The sequence below is a fragment of the Exophiala oligosperma genome, assembly GCF_000835515.1.
Source record: "Exophiala oligosperma strain CBS 72588 unplaced genomic scaffold supercont1.2, whole genome shotgun sequence".
Lineage (NCBI taxonomy): Eukaryota > Fungi > Ascomycota > Eurotiomycetes > Chaetothyriales > Herpotrichiellaceae > Exophiala > Exophiala oligosperma.
In genome coordinates this window covers 3,919,959-3,931,280 of record NW_015622819.1, presented here as the reverse complement: position 1 = coordinate 3,931,280, position 11,322 = coordinate 3,919,959, and the positions used below count along the sequence as shown (strand labels likewise).

The following is an 11,322-nucleotide window of genomic DNA, read 5'->3' as shown; positions in this document are numbered from 1 at the left end:
TCGGGAAGAGAGTGCGAGCGCGAGCGCCAGCAGGCAACACGCCACGACACTAAAAGCGGATCTCAAAGCACACCTGCCACCACACTTCAAGATGATGATAGTAACGGTGATGGCTTGCAATCAGAAGCAACAGAGACCGAAGGAAGCGAATAGCTTGCATCCTGAGCGTTGCTCAGGACATGCACTAGTCGGCGTTCTCGATTATGCTTTTGACGTCACTTTACATGTGAAACACCGCGCTTATCATTCTGCTCTCCTTTGCCTTCGGGTAGATTAGGAAGACAGAGACAATACCATGAATTGAACCTGAACTTCTGTTTTTTCGTCCTTCCGCGCATGTAATCTTAGGTACTTGTCTTTGGGGTTGATAAGGCTTAGGCTACCTATCTACGGTGGACAACCTAAGAGGTTTCGTGCCTGGCAAAAATCCGTGAACCCCACGGTTATTTACAAGTTCTCTGTCTCGACCGACGGAAGAAACACTTCGTGCAAAGCCCCACCATTCTTCCGTGACCGACCAGTGCAATCAGACAAAGTCCCGGTGCGAGATCAAAGACACTTCAGGGATCGAATCCAACAAGTCCCAAGGTGCCGACTGGTCAAACAGGGTCGGTCCCAGCCCTGGCGACGGGTGCAGCCCATTTGTAACCATTTCGCTTGATGGATCCCGACATTCCGTCACCCTCGCAGTCAGGTCCAAGCCGTTGACGTCCACCCGAGGAGCTCGGTCAGTCGGCATGCGCCCTGCGTGTGGCGGACAGTCGTGGATCACGTTCACTGCGCCTTCGAGCTCGGGGTAATATCGAAAGAAAGATTCGTTGACGCCGATCTTCCGAATGTCTTTGAGCGTCTCGTCAAAGAGCGGTGACAGTATGTAGAGACCGGTGGCAGAGTTGAGCAAGTAGCAATCACGAAACTCATAAGGCCATTCGACACGCATGCTGTTGATAAACATGGTCCAGAAGTGATTCGAGCAGAACCGATGCTCGTCGCGATCCAGGGCCTGGCGTACACCGGGCCTTTTTCCTGGGATTAGTTTCGGGTCCTTTGCAGATATTCCAGATCGGTGTTTCTTACCATGCAACAAAGTTCGTAGCGTATGCGGAATGGTCAGCGGTGACTCTGGGATCGGCATCAGCGTGCGTTGTATACGCAGACAGCGACCGTCTTACCTGCTTGGCCAGTACTTTGGGAGTTTTTTGAGTTGCGTGTGTGTCGTGTCGAGGTGCGCTCGAAGGACTCGACTGACATTACACAAAATCCCCAGCCGACTTTTCGCTGTCTCAGCATGACTGAAAAGTCCCTCGTCCATGGTACGGAGTAAACGCCACATCGGGTGGACATGACCACGTCGCTCCACGGCGTCCCATCCCTCGAGTATAGCGCGGATCGGGGTGTCGTCATGGAACGGGTCATGGTCAGGCACCGCGGGGACCAATTTGGGCCACTTCATCCACGCGCTCAGGGTCATGTTGCCTTGATACCAGAAATTGAGGGTCTGCTTCTGGATAGATCTCGCATAGCTGCATTCACAGACATAACCACCGATGGGGGCCAGTAATGGCATGTACTGATGATTTCGAGTTCCCCGGGTGGACAAGGTCATTGGCAAGTCCGAGCTTCGAGGAACTTCCAAAATATCTGACTTGCGTCTGGAATTTACGACTGGCTCTGAAAATTTCTGCAAGCATTCCTCTGAAGTTTCCGACGCTGGATCGACCGCCCCTGTATCATGCTCAGGCTCGGCAGCAAGTGAAGATAGGTTGAGCGCCGACGAGGGTGTATTCTCCACTTTTGGATCTTTGAGCGTGGCGGGAGTACCTCCCGGAAAGAGGATGCTCTCAATACTTTTCAGTTTGTTAGCAAGGCTGTCGCGTTCCTGCTGTAGCTGCGAGACCGTCTCCAGGAGTGCTGCGATCTTGCCAGAATCGTCTGCCCGGCTCAGCTCTTCGACAAGTTTTTCCAGTTGGGCAATGCGAGACTTGGTTCTCTCTCGAGAAATCCGTTGGCATTTACGGTCAGATTCTCTTTTTTTTAGGCGGCGTTCCATGGCCATATTTTGGCCGCCTGTCATGGAGTCGGCGGAATCTCCAGGATGCCCAGACTCAATGCGTGTCTTCTTGCGGGCTGGGGGAGCCATGCCGCCTCGAAGAGCTGGGGTTGATTAGCACGTAGAGATAGTTTTGTGAGTAAGTGGATGCTGGATTAGTATCTGGGACGAAAGCGATGATGTAGTCATCGATACAAGCGAGAATTGGCGGCAAGTGAAGAGAAAGAAATATGTAAGAGACAAAAAGTGATGAACATGGTGGGCTGTTCTGGCCGTGCTTGCTCCTTGATCTGGGGGTCCCTATTCTACCCCGGAAAAGAATCCGCCCGCGCCTAAACATTCGGCCCACAGACCAGGCAATCAACTTTACCTAGGCACTCGTTAAGCGCTAGAATTGATTAGGTCAAGGGTTTCTCCAGTTCGGCAATGGGGCGGCTTTCAACTAACAAATGCCTACGGATACGTACCTAGGTACTTGAGAAGTTCCGGCGGCTCCCAAGACCGTTGACATAGAAGTGGCATTGTCAGCCCATTCACATAGACTCTGAAGACGAAAATTTGCAATATATTTGGTTCCAAATCGATCCCTAAAATCATTATTGACTTGGTCTGGGTAGATCCGGGATGGCATCTTGCCCACGAATCACCTCCTGTAGCCAGCTAGGCCAGCCTCGAATTCCTCCAGCAAAGCCAAACCGAGATGGTAATATTAGCTGCCCGCTCTCACCCTTGAGTAGTTGTGCTACTATAGCTTCTGCCACTGTTTCGGGCTCCAAGGTGAATTCTTTCCATTCCTTTCGGGTTGTCAAAGGGTCTGTAAGCGGCGTCCTGACCCAGATGGGATGAACAATGCTGTGATGCAAAAACTGGATCAGCTTGGAATACTCGTCAAAAACTCCCTGTAGCCGATACTTACGTCGTTCGTACTTTGTTGGCTCCATATCTAGCCCTCAATTCATTCCCAAGACCCTCATGCAACGCGAGGGCACCTGCTTTGGTCGCGCTATAACTGACATTGTTGGCGACAGACACGAAACTTGCCATGCTGGCAATGGTGACAATATGGCCATGGTTGTGTTGAATCATATCAGGGAGGAATTCCTTGATCAGTTTGAAGTGAGCCAGGATATTCACGTCGAATGTCCTCTGAACCTCTTCGTCGGTTTCGTTTAGGATTGTTGCTCCGCTCCCTATGCCAGCATTGTTGATCAGAACAGAAGGGTGTCCTATCTCTTGGCGTACTCTTGATGACACCTCTTGAATGTCTTTCTTCGAGGTAAGGTCAACCTTGTAGTAAGACACATTTTGGGGGAGCTGTGTCTCCGGAGGGTTGATATCGAGAATCACGACTTGAATGCCTCTTTTTGCAAGCTCATCCACAACATGCTTTCCAATTCCACTGGCACCACCTGTGCAAACAACAATTTCTCTTTGCCAATCCCACGATCGATCATTCACAAAGTTGTTGAGGGCCAGGCGACTGAGGGATTTGTTCAGCTTGAAGACGGTGACTGTGGTTAAAAGAATTTTGAGAACAGTCTTGATCGAATCAAGGGAAATATCTCTTTTCGTGATCGCGTACACAAATTGTTTTGTCGCATCAGGCCTCTTGAGACTTGCGAACAAAAGGCTCGCTGAGATGACTGGGTGCAGTAGAATGCCAAATGGTCTGAACAGATATTCAAGTGTCAGACCCTCCCTTGGTGGCCTCAAAACCGACATGATTGCCGGAAGCTTTTCTGATTGCGAGTAAATCACTAGATGCAAGTGTTGACGAGAAGGCTTCTATTTCTGGCTTTTCCAAAGGGCGGAAACATGGGAATAAGTACTTTGAGTCTCAATCGAAGACTTGATTGAGATCTTACGGGCCCCTAATGGAAAGCCTCTGAGGTAGTGGGAAGCCTAATGTTCTTATACCGAGACCTGGGTATCTAGGTCCTCGTATTCTCCTTAACTTGCTCCGTACCCGCTTACCTTATCGTACCCAAGTACGGAGTACAAGTAACGGAGTACGAGTATTTCGAACTGAAACTGTCGCGTGTTTCCTCTGAAATTCGGAGTATTGGAGACTCCGAATCAGCCTTTCCACCAAAGCGGCAACGGCCAATTCTTACGTGTAACGGATAAAGCGGCGGCATGATCAAAGAGAGATTGTAACAAGTCGCTCGCTGCGCATCAAACACTTGAACAAGAAGCGCGATCAAGAATACTTCAGAAAAGCTATATGTTGGCAGACACTCAGGTGCACGCTCAAGGAGGGCCGAACATGGGGCGAACAATCGACCAAGATGTCCATGCGGCATTTGTCGAATTCAAGGCCAAAGGTATTGTCATCTCCAGTATTGACTGTATTGTATCCCGTACACCGCGTTACTGGTACGGGGACGGTGGTGTCAAGAATATGCTGACCGTATCGTCTCCACATAGAGGACGACAAATGCATGTCGGTTCAATGCATTTATTGCCAGCAAATTCGAGCAAAGAATACGTCGCGCCAGAAGCAGCATCTCCTAGAGTGTCCCGGCTTACAAAACCATCCTAATGCTCCTCGACCACAGTCATCCGCTGGCGATGGCATCGGCCCGGCGAACGGCTTCGGCACACCATCGAGTCTGCATCAAACGAATGGTCCCATGAGCAATGGGATGCCGACACACAGTACTCCGATGCAAGGGATAACTTCAACGTCCTCTATACCCGCCACAACTCCTCAAGGTGTCGCTACCACTCCGCGGAGACCGACGCCCAAGCCCAAAGTGCCCAAGACAACTCCCAGTTCGAGTCTGCCTGCACCGCCGCTCGATGACGTCCATGCTGCTTTTGTAGAGTTCAGAGCCAAAGAGGAGGACAAATGCTTGTCGGTACAATGTATCTACTGCAACCAGATCCGAGCCAAAAATACATCGAGACAGCGCCAGCATCTGCTTGAGTGTACGACTTATCAGAACGTCATGAAGGAGTCTATACCAGCCAACAATCTTCTACATCGATTCGATGAAGGCGACGTTGCTCGTTCTCTGCAGCTGCCTACACCTACCTTGGAGCTCGACTTCCGCATGAGTGTCAAGGTGAATCCCAAGGTTTCCATCGGGTCGGGTCTTTTTGGCCACCGTGACTGGGTCAGCATTGTTGGAGGACAATGGGCAGGCAGATGGGGCAAGGGCACCATCATCGTAAGTGTTATAGGATCTGAGTATTGCCGCCAGTGTACTAAACTCTTTGCTTCAGCCAGGTGGTCGGGACAATCAACTGGTGGTGAAAGATCTCAACACACGCACCGACGCAACTTATCTCCTACAAACAAATGATGAACCTCCGGCGTTTATCACGGCTACAGCAAAGGGCTGGCGAACAGGACCGAAGGACGTGCTGGAAAGCTTGAACGATGCTGCTGAGGCCGACACCATTCCAGCTAGCCAGTACAAATTTCGCATCTCCATCGAGCTTGAGACGGGCGATGAACGCTACGCCTTCCTCAACACTTGCCTCTGGATAGGAAGTGGATGTAAGAGAGCCGAAGAGAGTAAGTTTTGATGCGCCTTGATCGAAAGCGTGGCGGCTTGTGCTGACCGTTGTCCAGTCATCTTCGATGCTTATCGAGTGGGTTAGCTTTCCACCGACGATTTCCATACTCTCGCAGCAATTATGCCACTAGGACCGACTATTTACTGACTCATCACGTTTATCACGAGCACGGCGAATTGTGTGTTCCTTATGTATATTTGCATTGAAATTCTCGTAATGGATCAACAGCCGTATGCAGGCAGTCAGGTTATTATTATCGGAGGATGGTATTTTTATCCGGCCCTATCATTAATGTTGCGATGCCTGTGGACATGGTCCTTATCGCAGAGACACATTATCTTAAACCATTGTGGTTCATGTTGACTTTGTTGGACGGAGTACGGATACAAGAGAAAGCTGAGCGTTCAGACGGAGTATGGATATGCTTGTAACAATGATCAGGGAATATGAAGGAGGCTGGTTCTTCGATTGTGCGAATGGTGAAACATACACCCATGTCTTTGCCAGCATTATGAAATAGCACGGCGTCAAGTATTGCAAATGCTCCAATCATGTTGGTTTCTGTGGCCTTTTGGCTTTATATACCTGGTGCTTCTACCGTGGGATTTCGGCAACCAGGTTCTCATACCCTGTACGGAGCACCATCTTGTGCATTTCATCTCTAGCATGCCTCTAAATTGCTTTAAGGAGGACGGAGTTGTGCCGGTCACTAGAACCGCAGAAACACTACTTGACTCTTTGCAGAGACTGCGTGCTGCAGTGCCACAGTTCTGTACCACGATCCAGGTATGTTTTTCTTTTCAGGCCCCCCGCGTGTCGCCCTGTATTACGACTATAACGAGGCTGCGCACCGCTTGCCTTAGGTAGGTACGTTAGGTTACAACATCATGCAACGGACCCCATGGGGCTCTGTGTTTCCCTTACCACCGCACCACCAACAGCCATGTACGGAGTAGCTGCTCTGCTATTGCCCTTTTTTCTTCGCGAAGGTCAAATGTCGACCTCGCCAGCACTCGCAATCATTTATCTACACAAGTAAACATTGTCAACAGCCTGACGATATACCAACCATCCCCCGCGTTTATCGCCTTGCTTAGCGGCTGTCGAGTGACTTTGCCAACGGCATATTTAGGAAAGACGGCGAGGAGTCGGTTGGATGAAGCGGGTGATGCGACCATGTCTACCTATTGACAATCTCTTGCTTCTTGTTTACCGCCAAAATTGCTTCTGACATTTACTTTTACTGCACCGGCGTCTCAGAAGCAACGCGCAATCTCTGCTCGAGTACCAACCCTTGTGACACAATGTCACAGCGTTATCGTTCAGCTTCAATCAATGGCCCCGACGACTACAACCATTCGGAAGCCCTACCATTACGTCCAATTCATCGGCGTGAGTTGAGCGACGCAGATTCTCCTTCACTAGATCTTCCAGGGATTCGGGGAACGTCGTTATCAGGGCTAAATTCTACACCAACCGCTCATTTACGGCCTGAGACCCGACCACCTCGAATAATAAGGGGTAAACCGCAGTATCTCTCACTGCAAGACGCCGAATTGGTTGACGAGCCGACTCCTTACACGCCGGGCCTTTATCCTCGCACGACAAGGCCTTCATGGAAGCCATATTCGCTCCAATGGCCTTTTCTGCTGTCCACACTTTCAATTGCAGTGGCGCTGGGTCTCGTGGTCATATTTCTATTGGCTTACTCCGCTACTCACCACGGTCTTGGAAGAGATGACGGCTCCTCCAGTGTTCTCTTTGGATGGCGCTTTACCCCGACTTTGATAGCCGTCCTTTATACCGTTCTGACGGCAATGATGTATAACGATACCTTGAGGACAGAATCTTTCTCACAAATGGCACATTCATCTGGCGCGACCTCCGCTTCTAGCATTTTGAGAAGTAAGGAACAGTGGTGGACCGCGCTTTGGAACAGCCTCCAACGTCGCCATTACCATGATCAAGTGAATTTTTATCTCCTGGCGATCACACTCGTTGATATTGTAGGGTTTCTCCTGATCAACCCACTATCTTCGGCGCTCTTACAGAGTCAGTCTATCGAACTCAAGTCACAGATTTCATTTTCTCGCTACCTGGTTGGCGAGAATGAGCCCATTCGTATGGAATCAGATGATCTTGTCTACTTCCGAACCATTGGGAACATCCTTCAAAATCTCACAACTTCCGCCTGGCTTACGGATAAATACGCAGTTGTCCCGTTCTGGCGCCCACCTGGGCCATCGAAATCGGATACAACACTTACGGATATGAACCAGCAGTGGCAAGTCAACGCATCCATATTCTCTGTCGACCTTGAGTGTGAAGCAATGTCTACCAACACTACAACCGCCAAAGATGGAGCCTTGATTCTATCGGACAATACAGGGTGTGAGACTGCGATTGGCGTATGTGGTGAAACGATTGATACACTTGGTGGCGGATCCTGGTTTACACCACCGAACTTCGTGACACCAATTTGGGACAAAGAGACCTTTCCAAAGTCATGCTACAATAGCACTGCTCAATGTGCTGACAGGCAAGTCATCTTGATGACCAATAGTTCTTGGGACTTCAACGCATCATACAGCGATAGCCAATGGTTCCGTGCGTCTGCATGGTCATGCAGCACGACTTTTTATCGCGCGGATATGCCTGTATCAGTATCGACTGGTCCTGCAGGATCTTCCTTGGACATTGATGACGGCACATTCAACGCTCGTCGAAGATTGATCGAGTCGACATTTATTAACCAAACTCGGTTCGAGAATGCTTTCTTGAATCAAAATTGGACAAGCGTTATATACCCGTCGTATCCCAGCTCGACTCCTAAATGGGGAGGAGTTTCTGTCCTTCTAGCCGCTCTATATGAGTTTGCGCCGTTGAGCATGATCGGGAAGGAATCTGTGGTGGATCAGGCACAGAGGATTAAACAACGATTTCTGGGCGAGATGATGTTGAATACTGTCGTAAGGAACCCGCTGACCCAGCAAACTGGAAATGTCATTGTGACTGAGCGCCGAGTTGTGGTCAATTTGCCCATCGCCGTCTCTTTGGCCGTGTTGTTTGTACTCTCTGCTGGCTTGATTGCTTTTGCTCTTTTAGCATCTGGCCGCCGTCAACTGAATCTGTACCACGATCCTGCCTCGGTTGCTGCGTTAGTTCAACTCACCGAAGACGATACGGTCCTTCGAAATCGCCTCAAAATTGAACAGTCTATTTCGAGCCCTGGAAATGGCACTCAAATACGTTCTATGAGGCATTATCTGCGTGATGGCACGATTTCGACCATTGAGAACAAAGTAAACAAACAAGGTAAGTTCCAGCCTTATACGACCTCGACATAAATGACAGCTAACGAAGCGGTGCAGAAGGAACTGTCGATGACCCACTAGCGAAGAGAGATGAGCATCTGCCATTTCCTCTGCGTCTGTACGCAGGGATGCTTCTCTTGTTATTGCTCGCTCTCGTCTTTGCAGCCATTTCGACCCTGTTTGCCCTCGCTCAGACCGTTGGTCTGTACGAGTCGGCCTTCACATACCAGACAGATCTGGTCCCCTCAGGATCATCACTATTCACTTTTGCTCCATATTCGATCATTCCTACCTTGTTGGCCGTCATCATCGGTCTGTGGTGGGACGGACTTGACGACACAATTCGAAGACTACAACCCTTTGTCACGATGAGTCGAAAAGCCGTAGCAGTGTCACCTATAATCGGCTTGTCCTATCTACCTACGTACTCTGTTGTCTCTGTGGTGAAGGCGCTGAGGAACAAGCACGAGCATGTGGCGCTTGTGTCGACGGCCGCCATTCTCGTTCAAGTACTGACGGTGTCCATGTCGGCACTTTGGCAACGGGCCGATGGCTCTCGACCTGGTGATCTCACGTTATCACGCACCTTTGAGCCCAGGACCCAGCCCTTCGTGTATACCCTGGCAGGTAGCACTTCTATGGGCGCAGGGGATCCGACGGGCGAAGAAATCATCTCGAGTTTCTATGGAAATCTCTCGACCAATTGGCTCTACTCTGCCGCCCTACAACTGGCGTACAATGGGTCGGAACCACCGTGGAGTAGCGACGGATGGAGCTTTGTGCCGGTCATCTTGTCCTCTATAATCGAATCGGACGTGTACAAGAACACACCTTCCACAAACGACAGTGACTCGAGCACCTCGCCATCAACTACAAAGGCCGTCAACGTCACGGTCACGACTCCTGCACTGAGGGGTGTTTTGGATTGTAGCACCATCACACAATCCAGCAACCTATCGGACTGGTCGACGCAATGGGATCTGACGGACCGCATGATTTGGAATGTGTCAAAGAACCCGACCGGCCTACAACGGGGGTATGAGGTCAATTCTGGGTTCGACCTTGCACCCAGGACCGATGAGTCTCGCACGCCCATCCTGGCTCGGTACCGAACCCTTTTGTGCTGTAGGAATTTGTCCAGCACCGACACCGACAGCGGCACATCGGCGCTCGGGTACTGGTCAAACAACTACAATGGGGCATTGGCTTATGATTTCGACAATTCGTACGTCACGTACCCGCGCAACCTCACGATGAAATGGATCCGCGGGTCGACAGCCCGAGAGTGGTACTCGATGAATGAAACGTATAGCGGCTACTACAGGGGCGAATACGACGACTTCCGGCACCTCATTTGGACGCAGGAACCGCAAATGTCGGCACTCAACTGCCAGCCACGGGTAGAGTGGTCCAACGCCAGCGTCACCGTGGACATGGACTCGGGTCGGGTGTACAGGTATAAGATCGTGGATTCTGTGCAAGAGCTTCCCGAGGCGTTTAGCGACGCGTACGTGGAACACGACTATGTCGCGCCGGGCGACAATGCCACCGAGGGCGTCTTCCACAACCAATACACCGTCAGTTTTGGTGTGTTATTCCAAGATGCCATGCTGTTTGCGTCGGATTTGCAGAAGTTCTGGCCCTCCGGAGGTGATGGCGAGAGTGCTGTCGAAGATTTGGACGACCAGAATTTCAACATCCGTCTCGAATCCAAGGGCCTCAACACCGACCTCATGTCGTTCGCCATGTACCAGCTCGCCGACGGCGATGTGGACGCGTTCATGACGGCGGACGACCAGAGCCGCATGGAACAACTGGGCCAGAAAGTCTTTTCGACCTTTTTTCAACACTTTGTCTCGGCCAACGTCACGGCCGAAGGGGGTTGGGGATTTCAGAAACTCGGTGCCACTTTGCCTGCCATCCTCGCACCCACCGCCAATGGATCTCAACCCGACACCAACTCGAGTTTAACGTCCAGCACCGACGCAAGCGTGCACGTCGACATCGCCGTCGAGGTTCTCCAAATGAGCCCCGTGGCAGTGTATCTGTCCCTGGTACTCTTGGTGTTGTTGATTCTTGTCACGTCGTTCGTGTACACTTTTGGTTACAGACTGTTTAGGAAACTCCGGTCCAGTTTTGAAAATTTGGCGGACGTCGTCGGCGTGGTCTGTGACAGTGAGAGGTTGAGAAGGTGGGTGAGGGATCATCCTGACCCGAAGAGTTGGGTAGAGAGAGTGCACGAGCACGGGCGCGACGACGCACGAGTACCGCTCGTGAGGTTGGGAATGTTCATCGGGAGTGATGGGATGGAGAGATGGGGGATAGAACTTGTGGAGGCAGAAGAAGAAGAAGAAGAAGAAGAAGAAGAAGAAGAAGAAGAAGAAGAAGAAGAAGAAGAAGAAGAAGAAGAAGAAGAAGAAGAAGAAGAAGAAG

The 11,322-nt window shown here is 50.7% G+C and overlaps 4 protein-coding genes across 4 annotated transcripts; 2 read left to right on the top strand and 2 right to left on the bottom strand.

Annotated features, from left to right (window-relative positions):
* Positions 1–497: 497 nt before the first annotated feature.
* PV06_02765 (uncharacterized protein) lies at positions 498–2,140 on the bottom strand (the record flags this gene model as incomplete). The annotated part of the gene is made up of 3 exons (XM_016403487.1): positions 498–1,019; positions 1,078–1,122; positions 1,173–2,140. 3 exons carry the CDS (start codon positions 2,138–2,140, stop codon positions 527–529), a joined length of 1,506 nt encoding a protein of 501 aa, XP_016267384.1. The 3' UTR covers positions 498–526.
* Positions 2,141–2,601: 461 nt separating this feature from the next.
* On the bottom strand, positions 2,602–4,052 carry PV06_02764 (uncharacterized protein). Its single transcript, XM_016403486.1, has 2 exons — positions 2,967–4,052; positions 2,602–2,902 (listed from the first exon to the last, which is right to left on the bottom strand). The coding sequence occupies exons 1-2, from the start codon at positions 3,770–3,772 to the stop codon at positions 2,647–2,649; spliced, it is 1,062 nt and encodes a 353-aa protein (XP_016267383.1). The 5' UTR covers positions 3,773–4,052; the 3' UTR covers positions 2,602–2,646.
* A 180-nt stretch (positions 4,053–4,232) lies between these two features.
* Positions 4,233–6,141, top strand: PV06_02763 (uncharacterized protein). Its single transcript, XM_016403485.1, has 4 exons — positions 4,233–4,374; positions 4,478–5,223; positions 5,279–5,573; positions 5,631–6,141. The coding sequence occupies exons 1-4, from the start codon at positions 4,275–4,277 to the stop codon at positions 5,657–5,659; spliced, it is 1,170 nt and encodes a 389-aa protein (XP_016267382.1). The 5' UTR covers positions 4,233–4,274; the 3' UTR covers positions 5,660–6,141.
* A 689-nt stretch (positions 6,142–6,830) lies between these two features.
* Positions 6,831–11,191, top strand: PV06_02762 (uncharacterized protein; the record flags this gene model as incomplete). The annotated part of the gene is made up of 3 exons (XM_016403484.1): positions 6,831–8,890; positions 8,947–11,080; positions 11,119–11,191. Exons 1-3 carry the CDS (start codon positions 6,880–6,882, stop codon positions 11,189–11,191), a joined length of 4,218 nt encoding a protein of 1,405 aa, XP_016267381.1. The 5' UTR covers positions 6,831–6,879.
* Between the last annotated feature and the right edge of the window lie 131 nt (positions 11,192–11,322).

Excerpts from the sequence above, each read along its gene's own strand:
- PV06_02764 (XM_016403486.1), bottom strand. The coding sequence starts at position 3,772 with ATGTCGGTTTTGAGGCCACCAAGGGAGGGTCTGACACTTGAATATCTG. Across the intron at positions 2,903-2,966 it reads GCCAACAAAGTACGAACGAC|CATTGTTCATCCCATCTGGG; the intron begins GTAAGTATCGGC and ends TTTGCATCACAG.
- PV06_02763 (XM_016403485.1), top strand. The coding sequence starts at position 4,275 with ATGTTGGCAGACACTCAGGTGCACGCTCAAGGAGGGCCGAACATGGGG. Across the intron at positions 4,375-4,477 it reads TGTCGAATTCAAGGCCAAAG|AGGACGACAAATGCATGTCG; the intron begins GTATTGTCATCT and ends GTCTCCACATAG. Across the intron at positions 5,574-5,630 it reads ATGTAAGAGAGCCGAAGAGA|TCATCTTCGATGCTTATCGA; the intron begins GTAAGTTTTGAT and ends ACCGTTGTCCAG.